We start from the raw sequence: 25,658 nt of genomic DNA, 5'->3' as shown, positions 1-25,658 counted from the left end.
TGCCGCATAGCAAGCGTGTTGCTTTTAACTTAATTTTACTGCACAGTTTATTTGGAACACTATAATACACTTTCTGCCTATAATTATGTTGACTAGCATTAATATTACCCATCTTACAGTACTCTGCTTCCTACAGTCTTTGTGGGAGTGGTACAGTAGGTGTTAAAAGCTGTGTAGGGAGTTAACTGGCTGTACAACATGCATGTATGAAACACGGTGAGTGATAAGGTATCACTGCTGTTAAGATCATGTTCTTTTTCTGCCTTACTCCCCTCATGGCTTACTCGCATTCCTGATTTGAACTTGTACGACTGTGGTTTTGCTTGTGGTTTTTTTTTTTTTGGAGAATGGGGAGAGACAATTTTTGTGGTGGTGGGGGGTGGTTTTTCTTCTGTGGTGAATGTCACCCTCCTGTGTCCTGTTAGCAAATGGGAGTTGGCACGTTAGCAAAAGGGAGCCCGCAGGCGCAGGTCTGTGGAGAAAAACGCACGGTGCCGTGGTCTCTGTGCCATTCAGAAGGTTCTGCTTTGAGCAGGTTGCAGCCTGGCCCTCCAGGCTTCGCTCCTTGTCAGCTGAATCCTGATGAGGGATGCTATCCTAGTGTGTGTTCCCACTTGGTTTTGCCTAGAAGTCCAGTTTGTGGGCCCCAGTGCAACTCGGCAGAACACTTTGGTTTTGGACAATATAAATTTTCCTCCTTTTCTTAAGCGTTTGAGAAAGAGCCGTCCTGTTGAAGGGTTTGTCTCCCTGCGGTGTTACTGTGGGGATGAAGGTAATGAGAGTGTTGGATCTCAGTTGTCTATGCTGTACATGTCTCTTGTACATAAAGAATAACGTGCTTGCGGACCTCTGCATTGTAAACTATTGCTTCACTGCTGTGGTTTTGCATTTTTGGGGGCTCTGGTGGTCTTTCAAGGCTCTGCTTAAAAGACACCAGATACTAGAACTGCACTTGCAGACTGGTTCTGGTGTGTCTGGTCCCTTCTTCATTTCTCTCTCCGAATCCCAAACTTCTGGGGCAGCCTCTAGGGTAAGCAGGTGAGGTACTAGAACGGAGGGTAAGCCCTGATCCTTTGGGAAAAGGCTGGAGATGGTTGAAGGATCTCGCTTCTCTACCTGAATATGTAGCTGGATGTAGCTCAAATCAGTAGTACTGTTTACTTCTTCAGAACTCTGGCTTGCTGTTAGAGCTGCTCTGAAGGCTCATCTCAAAGAATTTACTTTTATTTGCTGTGTTTTTCCGTAATTGGCCACAATATGTTGCCCTGCTTTCTCTTTCCATTAGTTTCATTTTTGTTAAATACCCTCTTTGCAATTCAGCTTATAATATGTACATTTGTTTAAGGAGGATGTTTAAGACAATTTGAATGAAATGTTCTTAATATATTTCCTCCTTTTTCACCTCAGACAAAAAAATATGAAATTTCTTTTGCCTGTCTTGAAAACTTAAATAAGGAACATGTTTGTGAAGCATAATTTTTATAAATCTAATAAACATGGGCACCTTTTTTTCTTATTTTAAATACTCTGTAATTGAATAGGTGTTTTCCAGAAATAGTCAAAATGTCTTAGGATACCATTTTTAAAATTATTTTTCCATCTCTTTGCAGATGTATTTGTCAAGCCTTACATCAGAAGATCTCTGTTTTGGTCACTCACCAGTTGCAATATCTCCGTGCTGCAAATCAGATTCTAATTTTAAAAGATGTAAGTAATTTCAGTGTCTATACTTTCATATCTCGCATCCTTTCTAATTATCCTTTTTAATCCAAGAATAGAAAAAATGCCACAGTTATTTTTGTTTGGTTTGTAAATATATTTTCTGTCTACTAATGACAATATGTTTTTAAAGATTTACAATTATTAATGGAATAAGTTGATTTCTCTTAGAATACCTTCCCTGAAAAATCCATTTTTCAATTTTATCATGCATGTATGTAATCTTACCTAATGATTTTTTATCTTGGATATGTAATATACTGTGAGACAATTACTTATCTTGAGACTATGTTAATGCTTTGCTTTATTTTTGTTCCTTACACTTTCGTGTGAATTAAAAACTATGTTCATTTTGCAACCAGTCCCTTTTTAACATGGAAGCTGAGGGATGGTCACAGATCTTGAGAACGAGCAGGCCTTCAGCAAAACTGGTTCCTTCCAAACTTTGTTCCAAACCATATATTCATGGGTAGAGGGGAAATCCAAGAACACCAGCAGGGACTTCTTTGTGTGGTTGTTTTTTCAGGGTTGGGTAGTGAAGTACATGAAATTATGTGAAATGACTTGTAATGCATCACAGAGTTGCAAAAAGGGACACTAGCCATCTTTTTCCTTCCATTCAGAGCTCTCTGAAAGTTACAGTATCTTTCTAGACATCAGTTTGTGATAGAGCTGTAAGTCGTCCGTGTTGCTCCTTGTAGAGCTCTGTGAGGGCCATAAAATGAAGCTGCTGTTACCTCCAGCATAGAGTATATGAAGAGGTTGATGGGTATGTATGTAGCTCAGCAGCTTGTCCTAAAGCTGCATGGCTCTCCTACAGCTTCTCCAAGGAGGTAATTATCACCTGAATTTATCATCCCATTTGTATGCTCCTTGGCCTGGTTAACTGCTGGGAAGGGGCTGGTTAGAGGGTGAAGAGCTTGTGTCTGCTTTTCTAAACAAGGAACTGATAGTTGGAGGTGTCAGCTCAGTTACTGCAGTGGGTTGTGTGCTCAGCAACTGCAAAACCCCAGAGGCAGTGAGGATAGATGGGAAAAATTGTCCTTTACAGAAAGTGTATAATGAAGATAATCAAAGCTTATATTAATTGTAGGGTAAAATGGTGGGGAAAGGTACCTATTCAGAGTTCCTGAGATCTGGCATCGACTTTGCTTCCCTTTTGAAAAAAGATGAGGAGGTAGAACAGCTGTCGGTTCCAGGAACTCCCAACCTGAAGTCTGCCCGGAGCCGAACCTTCTCGGAGTCCTCTGTCTGGTCCCAGGATTCTTCTGTCCACTCACAGAAAGATGGAACAGTGGAACAACCACCAGTGAGTGCTCAAAGGATAGATGTGTCTCAATTCTTGTCTGGCTGGTTTTTAGCTTTAACTTCAGGCCCTTCCCGGCTGCGTTTGAATTTCAGGGATGGTTGGATTGCATTAGCAGGCGAGCGCTTGCCCGTGGTGGATCTGCCTGGTGCTGTGCCACCTGGGCTGCAAAGGGCAGGTGTCCCACGGCTCTTCGCTCTTCTGCTCAAACCCAGCAGAGTGAGTTTGTTCAGATTCAGCACCAGCTCTGCTGGGTGCAGGAAGCATTCCTACAGGTGTCCAAAGCCACCACACTGAGCTTCCTTCATCCTGTCCTCTGACAGCGGTGCTTTTAAGGGCTAATGCCACTCTGTTGCGTGGGTTCTGTGTGTTTGTGCAGTGCTGAACTCAATACTTTCCCTGAAATCCTGAGCTCTGGGAAGTGCATATAGGAGCACAAGCTTTATAGAAAGTCCGCATTTGCATGGCTGGCATTCACATACCCACCTGATCTTGAGCTGGCCCTGCTGGGGTAACCCTGGGACACCACTGCATTGCTCTCCCCAGCCCTTGCATTGGTGAAAACAGGAGGGTTTGTATGGTGCCAGCTGGACTTCCAGATGTCTTGTCACCTCTTGGTCTGCACAGTGCAAAAGCAGCCATAGGGTTACTGTAGCAGAGGTGACCTTCTGCTGGTGCGTTTGCATTCATGTAGAACAGCGCAGGAGCCTGCTAGACAGGTGCTAGCACTGCCTCCATGGAACACACGGAACAAATAATCCCTCTGTGTCCCTGATGATTGTCACCTCTATGCTATGGGTATATGATACTCCTTTTCCTATAATGGAAGGTGGTGAGATTTTAAAAAAAAAGAAAGCTACAGACCTTCATACCTCTTTGGAGGAGTGGTTTCATACCCCAAAGCAGTACGCTTATCTGTTATTACTAATGTCTCAGTAGCGACTTCCTGTTGTACATTGGTCAGTGAGTGGTGAGGAATTGTATCATATTGTATCATATGTTTTATTTGCTATTGTTTTAGTTATTTATTAGTAGTAGTATTTGTATATACTAATTTAGATTTAATTAGTAAATAGTTCTTACCTCAATTTTACGAGCTTTCTTATTTCTTTTTCCTCCGATTCTTCCCCTCCACTGGAGGAGGGGAGGGGGATTTGTGAGAACGGCTTTGTGGTATTTTGCTAGCCGGAGTTAAACCACGACACTGTTAAATCCACAAAGGTATACCATATTTTTTAGCAGCATTAGAGCTGTTGGATGGGGACAAAGGTGGGTGCTGAGTTGGGTGGAGAAGCAAAAAACCAAGGTAGGCTCCTCTTCTTCCATGGGCGAGTAGGTGGGATTTCCTCTTTTCAGGCGTGAGTCAGGTCTGTTGATTCCGCTGCTCTTGTACAACCATGTCTGCTGACAGGAAAATAAGTGTTACATTTCCACTGAACTGGCACTAGTTTTTCTATTGCATACACTGTTTGGTTTTTTTTTTAATTTTTCATTTGAATAGTTCTTTTACCTTTTTATGCCTGTCCCATTTTTTCCTTTTCTGTCTTTCACTGTCCCCCATCCACTGTTTGCTCAATATGAGTCCTCATCTGCATTTTACTTGCTTTCCCTATTAACAGATGCTTTGTTGGTACTTACAAAGAGTTGATTTATTGGTAATTTGTTACTTGGAGGCATATGTTGATTGATTTTGGTGTGTACTTTCAGAAGACTATTTACTTTAAATACCTTTCTGAAAAGGGAAGGTTACATGCACTTGTATTCCAAAAACAGAATCTTTCCCAAGCCACGGCCTTACTTTCCAGAGCTCTTATGACTGAAGGTACTATATTAGAAAATAAAGACCTGATTTAGCAGTTGGTTAGAGTAAACCTTTTTGATAGTAAATTGTAAAAAAGCATCTTAAATTTGTGATCATTGCAAGATAAAATCCTCACAGTGTCATTTTGCAGAGTACTTTTTTCAGTATTAACTGTGCTGAAACTTTTTTCTTAAAACTACAGTTCTGATACTTAAAGTGATTGCACATATAAAAACATTATCTCCTTTTTTTTTTGTTTGCTAATTCTGAACCATGACCTTCAAGTGGCTTAGTCTGAATCTGTAACTGCAGGGTTGATGTGTTTGTGGGTTATTTTTTTTCAGGCTGAAAATGCACTGGCTGCAGTGCCAGAGGAGAGTCGCTCTGAGGGAAAAATAAGCTTTAAGGTTTACAGAAAGTATTTCACTGCAGGAGCAAACTACTTTGTGATCTTTATACTTTTAATATTCAATATTTTGGCACAGGTAAGTTGTTGGGAGCCACGGATAATACTGAATGTGGTTTTGCCCTTTTTTTTTTTTATCTGTAATATAGTGTATGCTTGTTACTGTGATGTTTCATCTAAAATGTTTGGGATCATGGTGTTCTTCAGTGCTCAATCAGATTTTTTTAATATCAGGATGGAATTTTGGTAGAGCATTGAGAGGTCTTGCACAGATCCTTATTTCATCAGTTTTAATACCTAAGTACTTATTTTACTGGCAGCATGGTACAGAAATTGTAAGCCAGTCTAATTTTTGGAGGTAAAGAACAAAATCAAAAGGTGTATGAAGCAGTGTGTAACAAACCTGAACAGTCAGTATGTTTCTAGTTGAGGTGGGTAAAGAGATTTACTGGTTATGGGAAGACAGAGCCTGACAAAAGTGTTAAAGGAAAAGCTTGTTTGCTGCAAAGTGTAGGTTATGAGAAGGGCTAGAAGGAAGGTCACTGTTCAGCAGAACAAGAAAGTGAGGAAGAGGATAGATAAATATTGTGTGTAATGGAGACTGTAACAGGTAGGTTAAAGGATTTTTAAACAAGGAAAATTATTTTGGAAATTACTGAAAGAAATTGTGAGCTCAGGAAGCTGCATGAAGATAGCTTATTGCCTTTTTTCTCTGTTTCGTGCTGAGAAAGCTTGAATTCATTTCATGGGAATGATTGGTCTTGTCTGCAAAAATAGTCTTTATATTTAGGCATGTTACTACATTGGGTCTGTTGGAAAGATAGCTGAGCAAGATCACATCTCTGCTGTAGACTGCCCAGAACTTTAAATTCACGTGAACAGAGGTGTATTTTGAGATAAATAACCCTGTTACAAGTTTGTAGTCACCTCTCAGCACAGAAGGAAGGTGGCAGTAGGAGTTTTTCCCTCCCTCTCTTCTCTCATCCTCCTTCAACCCTCTTTCTGGTAATTATCTCCCGTAAACACAAATTTCTGGACTGGTAACATCAGAAAGTTTGTTAATCAAAAAGCGTTTTGGAATATCTGTAGTAGCAAATTTAGGAAGTGAAAAAATGAGTTCTTTAATGTGCAATTAACATAGGTTAGGAAGAGCCACTGTATTTTGTTTGCTTAAGTGTACTGCTTTGCTTTAGTTTGCTATCATGTAAGGTAATTTAAGGTAACTTCTTTCTTTGTAGAGGGTTCTAATGCACCTTCTAATGTGCTTTGCAAATTGCTGCTGGTCTTGAAAGACTGGATGGCATGCTTTCCTGAATATGTGATGTTTTCCCAGAGAACATGAAAGAATAGCAAGGGAATTTAATCTTCTAGCTTTTTTTTTTTCATATTGTAAGATGATTCTTGTATTTGCCTCTTTTACTCAAGGTGGCCTATGTGCTTCAGGACTGGTGGCTTTCTTACTGGTAAGTTGATGATAATATCTGGTCAGTCATTTCTGCCTTTTCAGTAAAGTGCTGTTTGTCTAATAGAAATCAGTGTTGTGTAAGTGGTGATGAGGGGGAAACCTGTTCTAGGAAATCTCAGAATGTGCTTGATCTTTTTCTGATCTCCACTCCATTCTGTGTGTGGGGGAAAAAAATTCAACACTATGCCTGTGATTGCTTGGTGTGATGCATGGCTACATCAGTATATGGGATATTTTGAACTGAAGTTTTAAACAGGTTTGAGTCTAGAAACAGTTAAATGTGCTCATGAATATTTGCAGAATGTGATTTGATGATCGTTATCTTCTGTATGCATTTCCACAGGGCAAATCATCAAGAAAAGTTGAATCTCACAGCAAATGGAAATAATGGAGCAAATGAGACTGAACATCTAGACCTTAACTTTTATTTGGGAATTTATGCAGGTAATTACACGTGTGTGTGCCTAAAGAACTATTTATTATCTGGCCTATGATAACAAACAGTTTTGAGAGGTGTGAAGCAACGGTCATGTGGGAAAATGTGCTTTCTAGCAGCAACTGCGTAATATCTTAATAGATTAGGAGCCTGAGTCTTGCTTCCTGCCTAAATTAATTGGAATGAATAAAAATTTAAAAATCTAACAGAATAAATAGGTTTAATGAAGACTTTTAATTTGATATGCCTGGACTTTGGAAAGTAAACTAGGAATTGAGTGTTCAAAAAGTCAGTCACTATAAGCTCATGGTCATTGTCTATACTAATAGGTCACTGAGCTAAATCTTCAGTCACTATAGAATCATAGAATCCTTTAGGTTGGAAAGGACCTTTAAGATCAAGTCCAACCATTAACCTAGCATTGCCAAGTCCACCACTAAACTGTGTCCCTAAACACACAATCTACACATCTTCTGAATACCTCCAGCTATGGTGACTCCACCACCTCCCTGGGCAGCCTGTTCCAATGCTTGGCAAGTCTTTCACTGAAGAAATTTTTCCCAATATCCGATCTAAACCTCCCCTGGTGCAACTTGAGGCTATTTCCTCTTGTCCTATTGTTTGTCACTAGGGAGAAGAGATCAACCCCCACCTCTCTCCAACGTCCTTTCAGGTAGTTGTAGTGAGCGATAAGGTCTCTTCTCCAGGATGAACAAGCCCAGTTCCCTCAGCTGCTCCTCACAAGACTTGTGCTCCAGACCCTTCCCCAGCTTCATTGCCCTTCTCTGGACATGGTCCAGTGCCTCAGTGTCCTTCTTGCAGTGAGGGGCCCAAAGCTGAACACAGGATTAGAGGTGCAGCCTCACCAGTGCCCAGTACAGGGGGACAATCCCTGCCCTAGTCCTGCTGGCCACACTGTTCCTGATGCAGGCCAGGATGCCATTGGCCTTCTTGCCCCCATGGGCGCACACTGCTGGCTCATATTCAGCCAACTGTTTACCAACACCTTCAGGTCCTTTTCCATCAGGCAGCTTTCCAGCCACTTGTCCCCAAGCTTGTAGCATTGCAGGGGGATGTTGTGACCCAAGTGCAGGACCCAACACTTGGCCCTGTTGAACCTCACACGGTTGGCCTTAGCCCATTCACCCAGCCTGTCCAGGTCCCTCTGCAGACCCTTCCTGCCCTCAGGCAGATCAACACTCCCACCCATCTTGGTGTCATCTGCAAAGTTACTGAGGGTGCACTTGATCCCCTTGTTCAATACTTTGATAAAGATATTAAACAAAACTGTCCCCAGTACTGAGCCCTGTGACTTGTGACTGGTTGCCAACTGAATTTAACTCCATTCACCACAGCTCTTTGGCCTGGGCCATCCAGCCAGTGTTTTATCCAGCGAAGAGTACTCCCATCCAAGCCATGAGCAGCCAGTTTCTCCAGGAGAATGCTGTGGGAAACGGTGTCAAAGGCTTTACTAAAGTCTAGGTAGACAACATCCATGGCCTTCCCCTTATCCACGAAGCAGGTCACCTTGTCCTAGAAGGAGATTAGATCGGGCTTGCCAAGCATGAGTCCTCCCTTCCATAAAGCTGTGCTGACTGGGCCTGATCACATGGTTGTCCTGTAGCTGCCACTTGATGGCACTCAAGGTGCTCTGCTCCATAACCTTCTCTATCAGCGAGGTCAGGCTGACAGACCTGTAGTTTCCTGTATTATATGGATGGGGAAGAGGTATTAAAAATGGATGTTCATTCTGCACTGTTCTAAAACTTCATATGGCCACATTCCTTCTGAAGTGCCATTGCAAAAGAACCAGGTTTTTAAAAGCATCCTAGATTGGTATGCAAAGTGGATGTTAAAAACCATTTCAGTATATTTCAATAGGTAGCCATACGCTTCTGAATATCCAGAAAAGGACATTGATCCTTGTATTCAGGCATCCAAACATCTTTAAATACCACTGTGAAATACAGTAAAAATTGGCATAGAAAAATCATGTGTAGAGTTATGCTCTCAGACTCTGCTATTTAGCACTTCTGGTATAGTTCTGTACAGCATGATAACTTCTGGATGGAGATGTAAATGATAGATCCCAGGAAAGAGGTGGAATACCAGAGGAAGCAGCATTGAATGTATTCAGAAACATCTCTCATGGGTGAGAGGATAGGTGGAAGATTTTTTTTTTTAATTATTTATTTGGGGAATCCAAATAATCCATGATCTAAGTGCTTGACAGAAAACATTGTGCTTGGCCTGAGAAGCAACAATTTAAAACCCAGATAAACTTGGCTCTTATTTTCTCTGTGTAATGTTATTTCATGAGCTGTTCCGGTGGACTGCACAGTATGATTAAGTGTGGCAAACTTGGCTTTCTCTGACAATATAACCTAAACCACCTTACAGAAAATTTTATCCTTTAAGGCAAATTTTTGTTCTAGATAGCGGAACAGCAAAAGTTACCTTTATATTGAAATGTTCAGATGGCTTAGTGAGATACTTGAAATAGTTGAACAGACAGCGTTGACTTAACTGCACAAAATTGTAAGTGAAGTTGAAAAAGGTACGACATTTCATAGAATCATAGAATCACAGAATGGTTAGGGTTGGAAGGGACCTTAAAGATCATCTAGTTCCAACACCCCTGCCATGGGCAGGGACACCTTCCGCTAGACCATTTCAAATGAAGTACATAATAATCTAACTTACCTTTTTCTATAGCTTCTGAAACGGTATAAAATAATGTAGCATTTTGTGATTCTCAGTGTTTGGAAAAAGAAAAATCACCACGGTAGTTCCTTTCCAGTCCTTGATGTTTCTATGAGACAAAGATTTGGAAGATTAAAATTTCTGTTAATGGGAAACTCCATTGGCTAGAACCGACGTATCAATTCCACACCTTTTCTAGGAAGTGAGCCTGCAGAATCCTTGTCTCTCTCATACTGAGGTAGTAAGCTTGTAAGGGGGAAAGCGAAAAAGCTTAAGTTGTGAGCGTGCTGGTTTCAGTCTTTGTCTTTTCCAAGTCTTTAGCCTTGTCTTTTCTTCTCATTCTCCTCCTCCACTGGAGGATGGGGGTAACTGAGTGAGCGTCTGTGTGCTACTTAGTTGCTGGCTGGAGTTAAACCACGGCAGTCCTAAAGTCTGGATAGAGGACTTGGAAAGTAAGTCTCATTCCTCCCCCTTCTCCCCCAGCCATTAAGTCTTTTCAGGTGATTGGTTTGGTGAGGGTCATGCCAGCAGCTTCCAGTGACTTCCAAGCCTGAGTGAAGTTGTACAGAAGTATGTAGTTCCCAGGACATGCTCTCTCTCCTCCCATCGCGCTCACAGACTGCTTTTAGGCATGGGTTCTGCCACAGCCTCCTGCTTAGTATCTCTTATACTCCCTTTTTGCATGACCCTGCTTTCCTATTTGGGTATGTGCAGTACTCTTGGAAATGTTGTTTCCTTTTACCAGGCCTGGGATACAGCAGTCAGGGCAAGACAAACAAGCTCCCATCCCAGCCACATGCTTTTTTTCTTAAAAACCCTGCACAATATGGGCAGTAAACTGCGAGCAGACAATAACTGAACCTGAACTGTGTCCAGTTTTAACCTGTCCTTAGAATAGGCAGTGGTTTATGTTGATAGTTAGGGTCTAACTTAAGGGTGTCCTCAAGGCCTGAGCATCTGGGCTTGTGGTGACTATGCTTAGTTTCTGGAGCAGATAACCTGGAGCCTGGAAGCACTGACAAATGTAAGGTTAACACCTTCGCTGTTCGCCTTCATCTACTGGGAATTTGGGCAGCCACATTGGGGGTTACACGCAGCAAACAGAGCAGCAGCAATCTCCTCATTCTTTGTTTCCATCCTTTGCCTGTCTTGTAAGTGGAGATGTGCCCAGAAGACAGACAAACAGTTTGCAGACCAATTCCCTAGAAGGGCTCTATTTCATGTGGCATAAGGGATGCATCTTATACTGTGTTAAAGAAATACATATAATTTAAATGATTTGATGTGGTTTACAAGGGGAAGAATGGCATGAGTGGTTTGGGCTGATTGAGAATAACTCAAGGTTGTCTCTAAATAGCCATGTATATATTACTTGGTTAATACCTGCTGGCAAATGTTGAATCTTCCCAGTGACCTCTGCAAGCCACAATTATACACGGCACTGTGAAATGAATTTCTTAGCAGAGCTGTTATGCAGAAGGTTTTAATACAGATTTATTTCATGGGTTAACAGACATTTCCTACGTTTCTATAAAGTACTGGTTCTTTCAAACAGAAAAAGAAAAACTGTTTAAATCAACGATATGATAGTAACTGAAGCTAGTGACAAATATATCTGTGTTTTGCACTCAGTCTGAGTCCCTAGGCTTAAGTTTGGATGCTTGCTACGTACAGAGGTCAACAAAACTTGGTTTGAGTTCAGTTTTATTTTTAAATTATTTTCCTTGTGAAATATCCATATCTGTATGCATGCTCTACCCGGGTGTTTTTTAATTTCAGGTTTAACGGTGGCTACAATACTGTTTGGCATAATAAGAAGTCTTCTGGTGTTTCAAGTTCTTGTTAATTCTGGTCAGACTTTGCACAACAAAATGTTTCAGTCCATTTTGAAAGCTCCTGTCTTGTTTTTTGACAGAAATCCTATAGGTAAGTTTAATAGTAAAAAAACCCTTAGCATTTAATGTACCTCATTGATTATATTAACTGTACTGTTTCTGGGCAACTGCGATTTTATGCTATTTTTTCACGTATGTGGCTTTTTTTTTTTTTTCCTTAAAATCTTTAAATTTAATGGTGTGGACTTTTTAAATTTAAAAAGTCAGAATGTTGACTGCTCATTGATGGTTGATCTTGCTCTCTTCAAATGCATCCTACAGAAAAATCAATTACCCGTGGCTTTGGGGACGTACATTAATGTGCTTGTTGCATTGCTGTTCTGATTTCTGACACAGGGGTGTCTTCCATATGCTGAATGTATACACATGGATTTTGTGGGGATGCCTTGTGCTTTTCTTTGAAAGCTTAACCCCAACAATTACTTGCCCTTCTAAAACTAATTTTAAGCATGTGTGGTAATTCATAGTTTTGAGAAACTGTGTGGCACAGTTTTGAGAAACCGTGAGAAAACTCCAGAATGCACAAAAGCGTAAAGCATGCGATTTAAAACTATAATCCAGATCCTTATGTTCCTCAAAAGAAACGAGAGAGAAGCTGGAGCAGAATGAAGGGAGTAGGGAAGTGGGGTGGCACTGATTGACTATCCAGTCTTACATGAGAAACGGAAATCTGATGGTCTTCTCTGCCTTGCAGAAAAGGATCACAGGCTCGTTCTCATAGTTGCAGAAGCCGTTAGTAACTGTAAGGGCATACAGGGAGGACTGTTGTGTCAGAGAAATTAGCAATATTTACAGGAAATAAATACTTACGTGGAGAAAAGGTTCGTATCCATAATGTGATGAATGAAACATGTACAACTTCCCCTTTTAAAAAGAAAGAATCTACAACTGCCGAGGTTTTAAGGCTGTGCTGTATGATTTGCTTCTACTGTGAGTCTGTCGTAGTGCAAATTCAAGGCTACTGTGAAGGATGAGAAGTGAAACCCTAATCGTGGGAGACAGGTTAGTGGAGAGCTAGTGAGAGCGCATACGTCAGAAGAAATCGCAGTACCGATGGGATTTGTTGTCAGATAGACAGGGATTTTCCTCTGTCTTGAGGTTTGTTTGGTTTATTTTTGGTGTGTGTGGCACAGCATATGCAGTAACTGCATTTTTTAGGGAATACTTAATCGTCTTGTAAGACTGCCCATAAACCTGGTTCATCAGAACTGAGAACTACAGAGTAAACATCGGGGACAGTGCAGAGTAATCAATAAGAGTTCACTTTGTAACATACTGTGAAGCTCAAATTAGCAGTGCTTTGTGAAAGTGACATTCATAAAACCTGCCTGTCGGTGGTATTCACACACTGTCGTGACTTACAGATGTGCGTTTTCATTTATCAGCTGATATTTTATAATAGAAGATTAACTTCAGTGTGCATATATTTCTTTGCCTTCATCTTGCTTTTGGTCCTGGTAGCATGCAAAGGTACTGCTGCTCTGGTATATACGTCTGTTGAAAAAGGAAAAAAGGAAAGGGAAAAGATGACATGTGAGATGATGCTCTTTTTCAGAAACGCAGCGTGTAGCAGTTCTGAAATTCTGTTTAACTTCTGTGTTTTGTTGTCTGATTTACTGTGTATTTATCTTTCAGAACTTCAGATGCTATTTTTTGCATTGGGGTGAGATTTAAGTAGAAGTCTCTTTGTTTTTCCTTTTTTGCCTTTTTTATAATATGCCCTACTAGGAAAGACATACGTTAAAAAATAAAAGTGAAATTATTAAAGGCTGCTTTTTCTAGGGTTGTGATACTAATAGCCGAACCGAACTATTAGCTATCGTATTCCATATTAGCAAAGCTGATATTGCAGTGTCAGATCTGTCATTTAAGCATCCACCGTTTTCTCAGTATTGGGGCGAGGTCTCTAAGACCTTAGCAGAAACAATTGGTGAACTGACTTTTGCTATTTCATTTATCCAGAAATAATCAGCAATTAAAAACTTTCCACAGCCAGTATTTTGAACACACAGCGAACCATGTTCCAGAGTCAAGGAAGGAAACTTAAATATACAGACATCCCAAGCTCTCGATAGTTCTTACTGGGGAAACAGACTAATGAGCAGCATCAGGGAGTCAACATTAGGAAATGGAAATATGTGGTGAATCATGACATGTCTGTCAGCTCCCAACAGTGTAGATCCAATCAGTCGCGGTGAATAAATGAGATTACTTATTTCTAAAAAAATTATGCTTTGTGAATCAGTTTAGGCATGAGCCCAAGATTTCTCTTTACAGATTGCATTAGCAATGTTGAGGGAGGGGAAGGTTGTAAAGGGAATAGTTAGGAGCATCTTACCCAGATGATACAAGAATTTGAATGTATTTTTGGAACCTGGATTACATAGCACAGACAGAAGAGGAATATGAGGACCCCTCTCCTTTCTCCCTTCCCACCCAAAAATGTTTGTATGTACACAGATTTCAACTTTCTTTAATTTGGCATAGATCTAAAAATAGTTAGACTTTACTGCTGTAAGTATGTTTTGTATTGGGAGAACCTTATTAATAAACAGCTGTCGGTTTCTTCCTTAAGCAGTTCAGCTAACCCTGTTGAGCTGATAATCTGAAGTGAATAAAGCTTATTGTGTTATCCAGCATTCAGAATGATCAGATATTTATGCCTGAAATTCAAATTTGTCAGCAGATATCTATACAGCGTCACTTAAACAGCTATAGTGAAAGCTTGATGGGAAGTTAAAGATTAAGTGGTTGTATTCTGGGCGTTATCACATGTGACTTGTCTGCGTTTGTTGACAGAACTTGTTTATGTTTTGGAGTGTAAAATTTGACTATCTTAAAACTTCCTTTGCTCTTCTGTCCATATCCCATGCATGTCAAGGTATCTGTAAGGAGGAAAACACGGACGTTTTCTACTTCATAGTGAATGCTTATATATATTCCTCTTCATGTGTCACTTGCAGGAATAAAGGGGTTGACTTCTGTGCACGTCTAGCACAAGAGGGCAGCATGATCTGATTTATCCCAGCCTAGCATTACAACAGCTCGTTAGAAGGATAACAGAAATTTATCTGTTGTGTTTTTAGAGATGGTATTTGAGGAGTGAATTTTCAACCTCTTCACTGAGCAATAGTAGTGTGGTTCTGTTCAGCTGTCCTCATTATCTGCAAGTATAATATTTTCTCTTAATCTTCTAGACAGTAAGCTTTTCAGCTTCACGTAATGCTGAGTTAAGGAACTTAGCTGGCTTTATAATTAATGGCCAAAAGTCAGGTAACCCTATAGACTCTCTTGCTTTGGTCCTGTCAGGGAGACCTTCTTCAGCCCTTATTCCTTTTAATTTTTTTCTCAAGATGTTTGTGACGTTTCAAAACAAATTTGGCAGAAAGCTACGTAAAAGGGACCAGGACTTCAGCAGCAGTGACTTGAATTGGGACTTCCATCTTTTAAAATTATTTTCTTACGGATGGTTTAGGAGATCCTAGTTTTGACAAGTCTCAGGATTTGATTCAAGATTACTTGCTTAGCTTGTAAATGAATCGTTCTTTTCTGGGATTTGGGGACAGAGGTTTCTTTAGAGAAGGGATGCTAATGTGTAACTGCATCACTTTCAGTAATGGCAGTTTTAGTGGAGATTGTGTGTAATTTTGAATTGCATTGAGTTTAGGAAACTGAAACCTGCTGCTGCTGTGCTGATGGGTGCGGTGAGAATGAATGAGTGATATGCATTAATTTGTTCAGATAAAATACGAATCTCTTCCTCCTCCAGAGATCTGTCTAAAATTCAAATTGAACCAGGATCACTGCAGAAATGCATATGAAAATCTAGCACCCTTTTTTTAAAATTGTATCTCTCCAAACTCTTGGTTCTGACAGTTCATAGAGGGAGGAGAAATGCTCTGGCAGGCATTACGGCATTTCTGGCCTTCCTGGAAACAGAAAGCACTGAATTGTGTGATGGTTGTCTTCTACCTGTTAAATTAGCAGAAATTTTTTTCCCCACAGATGCTTTGTGAAAGCATTAAATAAACATTGATCCTTCTGGGTGCTTAACTAGACTCTGAGATTTGATCAGGATATAAAGAGAAATACTCTCTTTTTTTGGCAGCTAGAAATGGCACCCCAAACTGATAGCTAATAGCAGCACATAAAAGCAAACTCCAAATATTAAAAGATAAAAATGTGAAAGAAAGCTGTTGTTGTAATGAAGAGTTTGTTTTTCTTTAAGGCATAAGGATTTTAATTATGGTGTTCATAAATCAAGTGTTGAAACACCTATAATTTGACAGAGAAAGTTTCGTTGTTGGATTAAAAGCATGTTCATCAATACACAAGGGCCTGTCTGAATTTTATCTGACAGAAGTGTCAAGTGGGCAGTGTGGTTAAGTGCTTAAACCGTATAATATTTGCAACAAATATGATATTTCAGCAGTCTGAAAATTACAATGCTGATAATGAGGTAGTTAAATTATACTCTATCAGTTGGATAGTGAAACTGCTCTAGTTAGTGTACATTAATGCATGCTTGTTCACACAAGTGATTCTGCTGAACAAGTAGCATGTTTAAACAAGAAATACTGGTCTTAAACCCTGTGATTTACAGTAGGTGGTGTTTTGGCATATCATACAGTTAACAAGGCGAAGCTTCATGTTAAAATATTTCGTTTGTAGTCTCATTCATCACTGGGATAAATATTCAGTAGCGATACCAGAAAATGTATTGTCTTCCTATTTGACTCAATGACTCAATTGCCTTCCTTTTTTTTAAAAAAAAAAAAAAAACAACAACCAAAAAACAAGATCTATGCTATCTTTCTGATGCAGTTTTCAGATATTTCCTTGTGGTCAAGATGAATTCTGCGGGATTGTGAAAAAACTATACCAGCTCTTTTGACAGCTTTCATGCTCTCTTAAGCTAATACAAAAAGATTACGTTGTCCTTAAAACAGCGGAGGCTTTGTTTTTAGCTCTAAAGCACATTCACGTGTGTGCGCAGGTTTGTTAGTTTATGTTGAAAAGAAGTCCCTATAGGACAGCCTTTTGTTGTAAAATGAAAACACAGATTCTCTCTTCTGTGTTGGTAATCACTTGCATTTGTTGTTATTAAGATGGCAACACAATAGGTTCCATCAATCATCAAGATCCTTAACAACCGCACAACCTTGTAAATATTATGTTTGGGTGTTTGAGTAGAACAGCTCGTCACTGATGTAGGTGTGGTAATTAAAACCTGTTAGGTTGCTACATGTGTTTAAAAAAAAAAACTTTAATGTTTTTTCATATAACAATGGCGATATGTACTTCAAACCTTATCAGGGCTTGATTATTAAATGGTGTTTTGTGGGAGTTGCTCATTTAGTGTTAGTATTATCATGGCTTTTGTTAGGAGTTTAAATAGTCTTACGCTTCCATGTGTTTTATCACCATTATGATTCTGTCAGGAACCTTATAAAGTTGATTGCTATAGGAGTAGTCTTTAAAGTTAGTAAATAGTACTCTGGAGTTATGTTTACATTTGTTATCTATTAGCATAACTCAGTTGAACTCTGTCCTATTTTTCTCTGCAATAATAATTGAATGAAACTTGGCCGTAAACTAAGGAGACAAGCCCATTACATTTTCAGTTCACCGAGTCAGTGCTCACCCTATTTACGCTTAATACGAGAGATAAAATTAAAAGGTTTATGGAAAAGCTGTTTGTAGGAGGGGACGGGACGTTGTTTGATAGGGAAATAGCGTGAAGCTTGTACTGACAACCACTTCCAAGTGCAGTCTCCTGCTTTCCTGGCGCAAGATTTCACGTCCCTTCACAGAGATTTTCTATCTTCTTCACATTAAGATCCCCCGGTGGGGGAAGAGTGGCCTGCTGCGAAACTCATTTCTGTCCATATGCTGACCTGCCCAGATACTGCAAAGTCGAGGTTTTTTCGTTTGCTAAAGCAACCACGGGGAGAGCTGCTCTCTCCTCACCTCAGCCGAGCAGAAAGGGGGCATGGAGGGGTTGGCCAAGACACAGAAATCTAATTAAAAGTATTGGCTTTAGAAGACTGCACAGAAGCCGTTCAGAGACACGTCTTTCCCGCAGGTGTAGCAGGAAAGTCAAAACAGAGTTGTGTTTTAGTCTCTCATAGGTTGCAGACTGTTTGGGATTTGTGGCAGGGAGGAAGGAAATGTTGGTCGGGGACACTTGAAAACGAAGGGAGCGACTGCCATGGTATCGATGGAAACACTGCGAGGGGCTTGAAAGAGGGCCTAGCTGAGGGGTTGCAGCTGCTTTTGCAGATAAATTTGAAGGATGGAGGAGTTTTTGGGTTTGATAATAACTATTTTAACTATATATGGGAGTTCTTTGCAGGTTTTAATCTGCTTAAAAATAGCTGGATGCCACTGTGACTGTTGCGGATCGTGAGGATTGGAGGTGCTGCGTGGATAGGATCTCCCCTCTTGCTGTTCATGGATGCCTGTTCTGGGTGGGAAATGAGCATTCCTGAGAAAGGAAAAACTTATCAGAACCCACTTTCATTCCACCTTGGAATAAGGTGGAAGCATTTCTAAAAAAAATCATTTTGGGGAAAAGCCAAGGCAGGGATAACGAATAGCCAGGTGGTGAGAGCATGTATGTGGAACGTGGGGAAGGCAGCCCAGGTCTCCTCCCCCTCTGATTTAACAGGGGCCTTGAACACATGGCTCCCCCATCCCAGGTGGAAGCCCTATGCACCAGGCTCTTGGCTCTTTTGGGCTCTTTCCTGTGCCATAACCTTTCATTAGTGTCTTTTACGGACACGCAGACACTGTGGTGTTGCAGAAAAAACAGCCCATTTTGATAGATATTTCTTTAAAAAAATCTTTGAATGGCCATAAATTAAAAGACAACAAAGACTATCACAGTGCAAACTCATTTCATTAGCACTGTTCTGCTGCTTTAGAGTGCACAGAAATCTTACTCCCAGATGATCCTAGGTAATCTGCACTGCAGCATCTGGGTGAATTAATTAGTCTTTCTTTTTTTGAGATTGCCAGCATCTTGTAGATTATGCAACAAGTGAAGATTAGTTTGTGCCTGTGGTGATCTTGGAGAGTGTTTGGAAACAAAAGGTGCTTCTTGATCCAAAATGAATATTTTAGTGTAGAAAAGAATGGATGTTGCATGTGAAGCTGCCTGTTCTGGCAATCCAGAATAAAACCCAAAGGATAAAAGTCAGTAGTTCGGGAAGTGGAGGTATTGAATTGAGCTTGACTTTAGTGTGCTGTTCAGTTAAAAAAAAAGAAAATCCAAAGTTGATAGAGTTAATTACTAAGCTATTTGCAAATAGTACAAGACAACATTACTTGCTTGCTTCCACCCTGTCTTCCCAGGTGTTCTTTTTTTTCCATCAGAATCAGTAGGTACTTTGTCAGAGGCTTTCTGTTACGTATTCAGGTGAATACATACGCAGGACCTCTGTCAGGTTTTTTGATTTCTGATAACATTTTGTGCAAGATAACGTTACATTCAGAGGAGGCAGCCCCCTGACAAGCTATATGTGTTGACAAGCTACCAGTCTGAGAGCTTTGCGAGGTATTTTAAAATAGCATCAAGCATATGAAGAACATTTTTGTTTGTTTTATTAGTTACTGGACAACAGTCCTGTAATTAGAATAGTAGTAGATAATAGACATTAATTACTGCTTGTGGCAATACCGACCTTCAGGTAGGTAGCTTGAAACTGGAAACTGCAGGTTTATGGAGGTCTGTTTTAACGTTCATTTAAATTTGGGCTCTTGCTGAACATATTCCTAGGTGAGTCTCATTTTTGCATTTTGTTGCCAGAGCTTTTGATTTTGGCTTAAGAAGAATATTTCATTGTGGTGGTCCCTAAGGAGAGGCTGTGGAGTGAGGAGATTTCAGAGAAGCTGGGGCTTTTCACACTCACCTAGTGTTGGGCAGGAAATTTTATTCACAGAGTCAGCATGCAAAGCAAGCTGACTGGAATGTGGGAGAAAGATGTAATTCCCAACTGTTTGGTTCAGAGTAGAAGTGTGTTGTATGCTAAGGAGGTGGTTTTGGTTTTGTGTTGGACTTCTCGCTGCTATAGAAGACATGACTACTGACCTGCTTGTCTTCTAGTTGTAGCATACCCTCATCCTTCCTCTTCTGCCAATTAAATAAAGAATATAGAGGCCACCCTTCTCAAACTTGAGGGTTTATCTTGTGCTACTTGTGCAGCATTTATGACGTTTGTAATCTCAAAGGAAGTTTTAAGTTTAACTCCTTGAAGTTCATGAATTTTCTGTCCACCGGCATGGTCCTTGTTTGTTTTCACCCACTGTGTATCTGAATTTATCCTCTGCTATCTGTGTCTGGGAATGCTACTCTTCCATCTCTCCCAACCCCTTTAGACTGTCTTCTGCATGTGTCCTGCCCTCTTTCAAGTATAAATTTTCACTGGCCTGTGTTAGTGTTGGAGCACAGAGTGCAGAATAATCTGAAGGTGCATGGAAAACTGAGAAGGTGAAGATTTGGAACATGGACATTATTGCTGGTAATTGTAAGGCATAATGGACGGAGAATGAATGACCCAACTCTTCTCTTCCTTAGTTTTCTCTTTATCAGATGTGGTGAGATTTCTCTGTGTGTGGTAAACCTGTTTTTTCTTAATGAAGTTATTGTCTGTTTAAGATGCAAATGATGCAATGCTGCATATTGCCAATTTGTATGTAGGCAGGAAAAAACCCTCTGCTTTGTGGTAAGCTTCCCTTCTTGGGGAATACATGTTACTTTGTCCTTGCATGTATTTATTTCCCAGCATAATTTCATGTTCATCAGCTTGAGTGTTCACAAACAAAAACAGATTTCAAAGTTACTACCTCTATTTTTAAGATGTCATAAGTAATTTCTCATAGGGGAATACTGTTCCTGCCCCATCTTCTCTAGGATATACCCAGAGGACAGTAAATGAGATGCCAGAGGGCATTTGCTCAGTGTTGATTCCCTCCCCTCCCCCTTTTAATGTGAATATTTAAAGTTGTAAATAAACTTTACGCTCTCTCATTCTTCTCTTCTTCCAGTGCACTTATTTTATGTTTATAATCTGTCATGGTGGTCTTTAGAGAGAAGATGGTGAGTGTCTGTCTTTGCTTAGAGTGATTGGGTTTAGAATGTTAAATGTTTTGTATGCAGTGGTCTTCTCACTACATGGGATAATGAACAGTTTCAAAAGTACTATTGCTGTCTATCACTCCAGTTTAGTTTTTTTCCCTGTTACTGTAATAGGGGGATACATCCTCAACACCGGGCAACTTAATGAAGAACCTTTGATTTTTATTATGACCTGTAAACAGGAATAAATCTGTTCATTGTCTAATAAGCTAGGAGCTGAGCTTTCTTTCAGTTCGCAAAAGGAGAAACTAAAAGCAAACTGAAGTACTGGGGTTCCTGTGTCTGTTCAGACCAGATCTGCTGTGTGGCGCTTACTTGGTTTGGTTGAGTTACTGTTTAAGTATAAAGTACAAACAGCAACTTTGTTATGGTAAGATTATCCTTTCAGTAATAGAGGTTTAGGGTTCAGCGAGGAAAATAGACATTTTTCTGTCATAAAATAATGGAGCTTCTTCAAATCCATGATTATTTCTATTGCCTAGCTATTTAGGATTCCAGTTTGAGGAGTGTGTATAATGAGGAATGGCCAGGCAAAGAAGGATATTCAAAAAGGTTAACATTAGCTGAGGTTTACCAGGTGTGTGATGGAGGGGTAGGCTCTTCCAGAGCATTATTTGGAGCACCAATGTTAGGGTTTTGCTCTAAATTTCACTGGAGAACTGTCTTTTCCTACCCACTACTACAGTGTAGTTGTTCAGGGTACTTAGATGTCTGTGTGCTTAAGGATGGTTGTCTTAAAAACTTCAGTATTCTCAATTTACGACTAAATTTAAAAGAAAGGAATGCACCATAATTTTAATATTTATTTTTATGTATGTATATGCACACGTATATGTATTTTAATATATATTTATATATATAAGGCCCATATGCTTTGCCTCATGGTAGTATAATGCTTTTTTCCTTTCTCCCTTCCTTCATTCCCCAGTCTCCTCTTCGAATAACAATTTTCCCTCTCCCCAGTCTCAGCAACCAGCTGAAAGTAAACAATTACTGTTAGCCTTCCAGAATATTTCTGGTATTTCCTGGCTGAAAAATGGTAAAATGGCTTAAGGAAGAGTTGGTAGTAGTTACCTTAGTCAGCTAATGTTTCCTTACCATTGAATAAAGAAAAATATTTGATGCTCATTTAGGATAAAATCAGAAACCTCTGCAAATGGAAAGCACAAGCAGTGATACAGATGGCTTTACTTTAGAAGTGCCATCTTTTTTTCTGTTGAACTAACAATGTAGAGGGAACATTTTTCCCCCAACATTTTCAACAGAAAACTATTTATACTACACTTGTTCTAATATTAAGAAATCTTATCTAAGGAGCGCTTTCAAAATAAAACCAAATTTCAGAGGAAAAAAAGTGCCTTGAGGTTTTTACAAAGCTGACAAGTTTTAATATTCCAAATATGTAGTGACAATGATCTTTTTTCATAATTAAGCTGCAAGTATGGTTTAATATTGAATTCAAAGCCATTCACTAGATGACACTTACATTTAAACCCCCCAAAATCCCCAACAGAAAAACTGGAGAAAACAATCCCAACATTTATGGGGTTTTTTGTTTGTTGTTGTTTTGGTGTTTTTTTTTTTAATTGAGATAAGAAGAAGTAAGCTCTGCTGCACCTCAGTTTAGTAACCAGTGTTGCTCAACTACTAGTGAAGGCTTAAGGAGCAGTGATTGTTCAGAACTAAGTGTTTCACAGAGTCTGAGGGCTTATACAGATGATTCTGTTCACCTGCTGAGTGTTTGAGAGGAGGGACGTCCAACCTGACACTTTCCCCAAGTGTGTGTTTGCTTGAAATATGGAAAGATTCCCATGGAAAAAATAGGGGTTTATTAATTGTTTTCCCTTATTAGCCACACCGTAAAGCAGTATTACTATGTACTTTTAATAGAGACATGAACATTTTGTGAAATGCAAAATCCCAACTTTCTGAAATGACCCGAGATGTTTTCAGCTTTCAGTGTAGTGCTGCGAGCACCGCTTAATTTGTTAATATCTTTGCACTCTTGCTTCTGGTGTTTGTACTTCTCATGAGATGCAAAATGCTCAAATGCTTACTGACTGCTTTTTATTAATTGTAAAGTAGGCATGGAGGTGTCTGGAATAGAAATATAACGTATTTTTCAATTAAATGGACAGGAGATCAAGTTAATATTATGGTAGTTGAAAAAACAGAGGAATCTATTCGTTCTTTGACTCCTTGAGGAAGAGATGTGGGAATATTATCCCAGCTAGTGATCTCCAGCACTAGAATGGAATTTGCAAACTTCTTTGCGTTGTATCTGAATTACTAGAAAGTCAACGTGATGGCTTTCAGCATGGAAGAAAAGGCTTAAGAGACCTTTCACACCCGTTAGATTTGGTGTACAGCAGTAATTCATACTTGTTTTTTATCTCTTCTGTAAAGGGATGTTGTTTTTTTCAGAATGGTGCTTGACCAGCAGGATGAACAAAGTGTGCTGTTGGGCGTAAGAGGAAGCATGATGGGTGTAACCCTTGCTCCGTAGACCAAACTGGCCTCTTGCTCTATGCCTTTCTGCTGTAACACCAAAGCAGTTCAGAGAGGAAACAGAGCACAGAAGGCAGTTATTTTAATTAGTGAATTCTAGGCTATCCTCAAAGGCTGTGATACTTCGATCTAATTCAGTCTTCTGATTTTCTGTTGATTCTTCCAAATGCTTCAGTCTCACTCAGACAAAAGCCTCTTTCTTCACAATTGTCAAATTTCATTGAATCTCAAGTCTTGGTGATAGAGCTTAATTGTCAGCAAAATAAGTCTTGGTTTCTGTAAATTGTTTGATCCTCAATTGGTTTAGAACTGACAATATACTTTCTTTTACTGGGTTTAGATATTGTTTCCATGTGGCATATGGAGCAAAGTTGGACCAACTAAAGAAATTATTTCAATTGTTTTCTGTCAGGAAGGCTTAGACAAAGAGCTTAGTCTCAGATCCTTTAAAGTTCAAGCATCTGCCACTAGGGGCAAACAGTATTTTCCTGTAGGCATTCATCTTTTATTGTAGATTTACTGTGCTGCTTCACTTGGTTGATAATCTAATTTAAGCCTCAGAGATGAGTCATAACTCTTCAATGGGATTCGCAGCTAGTTTAAATTCTCTGATGTCAGAACATTCCAGTTCTTCCAGGATCTCTCTTCTGAACATAATGGTCCTTTGGGTGTCTGAATACACCAAGGAGGAAAGAATGTGACCCGTGCAAGCTGTAACACTTCAGTGATACTGTTTACAACATACCTCAGGCTTTGGTTTTGATATGTATTTGGGGTTCTAGTTCAGGTGGTTTGTGATGGCTTGACTTAATTTAGGTCCTAATTGTGCCAAGTGATCCATTGTGGACAGACTTCTGCAGGTATGAGGGTAGTACCCTGCTGAAGTAAGGAACCTTGTGGAAAGTGGGATAGATCTCACCACAAGGATCATGTGCTGTAGTAGAGACTTTTGTTTCATAGGACAAGCATTTTCAGTACCAACTGTGATATGATGGTTTTCCAGAAAAACACTGGATGATGAAAGATTGCAAAACCTTGATGGCAAGAGTAATTTCCGTCTCCTTTCTTTGGGAAAAAAACAACCAGACAAATAAAACCTCAATTGTCCAGAAGGTCCTAAAAGGTTTTAGAGTGATCAAAACACTGAAACTTTTTTGTGACGTCCTCCTGAAAGCATGACCACTGTGTAGTTGGCCACCAAGAACTCTAGGAGTCGAATGTTCATATTTGGATTGTGAATTGCTGTTTAAGGACTTCCTCTCCAGAGTCAGTCAAGGACAAAATAGACATTCAGAAAGTTAAGAGGCGTTGTAAATACCATTCAGCTGTGATGAAAAGTTTATTGGATGCTTTTCATATGCATTCTAAAGTTAAGCTACATTTTGAAAACCATCAGAGTCAACATTTTTTTCTCTAAATAATATAATTAAATATCTACAGTGCTAACTTGTTACTCATTAATACTTGTAATATTAATAGTGGTTAGGTTATTGACACAATTTTGCCTTCTGTGTCTTTTGCTGGAAGTTATACTTTTGTTTTGTAGGTTTTAATGATTTATCCACAAATTGATGCAGTAGCAAGTTCTGTGCTCATGCTGTTTTGTGAAGAGGGAAGGAAAAACACATGATATTTTTCTATAGTTTAATTTTATTATGTGTGTATTTTTCAATTTTAATCCTGCCTTATCAGAGATTTGGTTAATGCCTTTTTTAACGCAGAATATCGACAAAGCAGTTAAGAGAGGCTTTCCCAAAGTGTCTGGGATCAGATTATGATCAGTGATTATTTGCAGAATTTGAAGTGTTTATTCCAAAATATAACTTGTGCTTAGGTCCATGAGAGGATTTCAGAGTGTGTTATATATTGGATATGGGTACCAGCAAGGTAGGTATTTTTGTCGGTCTTTGCATTGCTCCTCCAGTTGTCCAGTTCCTTGCAGTCCTGGAACTCCTTTCATCCTAATGTATCTGATGTAGTTTCATCAGAGAAGCTGCTGATTTAAAAAAGCAAAAACAAACCCAAAATTGTGGTGAAAATGGATGTCGGAGAAACAAAGTGAATGCATAATTAAGTGAACTGTTAAGACTCAAAGACACACATTTTCATTTTGAAGTAAGAAAGAAAACTTTTACTTAGAATTCCTCTACCTGAAATCTTAATTGGTCTTGTGAAGTCTTAAGACCCCGTGTAAATGAAATTAGGCAAACCAATTAGAGCATACTTGGAAAATTAACTGGAAACACAGCCAGCTGTTGCCCTTGCAGCTCTGTCGTTAGC

At 39.6% G+C, this 25,658-nt stretch overlaps 1 protein-coding gene across 1 annotated transcript in view; it reads left to right on the top strand.

The window, feature by feature from the left end:
• The first annotated feature begins 1,603 nt into the window (after positions 1-1,603).
• The window catches only part of LOC104513885 (multidrug resistance-associated protein 4-like), a 103,048-nt gene continuing 78,993 nt past the window's right edge, over positions 1,604-25,658 (top strand). Inside the window, exons 1-6 of the mRNA XM_010157385.1 lie at positions 1,604-1,707; positions 2,813-3,028; positions 5,171-5,311; positions 6,658-6,695; positions 7,041-7,141; positions 11,616-11,762. Coding sequence (XP_010155687.1) covers positions 2,819-3,028; positions 5,171-5,311; positions 6,658-6,695; positions 7,041-7,141; positions 11,616-11,762 — 637 coding nt within the window. The 5' untranslated portion in view covers positions 1,604-1,707; positions 2,813-2,818. The remainder of the gene's footprint in view (positions 1,708-2,812; positions 3,029-5,170; positions 5,312-6,657; positions 6,696-7,040; positions 7,142-11,615; positions 11,763-25,658) is intronic.

The sequence above is a fragment of the Eurypyga helias genome, unplaced genomic scaffold (genome assembly GCF_000690775.1).
Source record: "Eurypyga helias isolate BGI_N326 unplaced genomic scaffold, ASM69077v1 scaffold1058, whole genome shotgun sequence".
Classification (NCBI taxonomy): domain Eukaryota; kingdom Metazoa; phylum Chordata; class Aves; order Eurypygiformes; family Eurypygidae; genus Eurypyga; species Eurypyga helias.
This window is presented reverse-complemented; position numbering and strand designations above follow the sequence as displayed.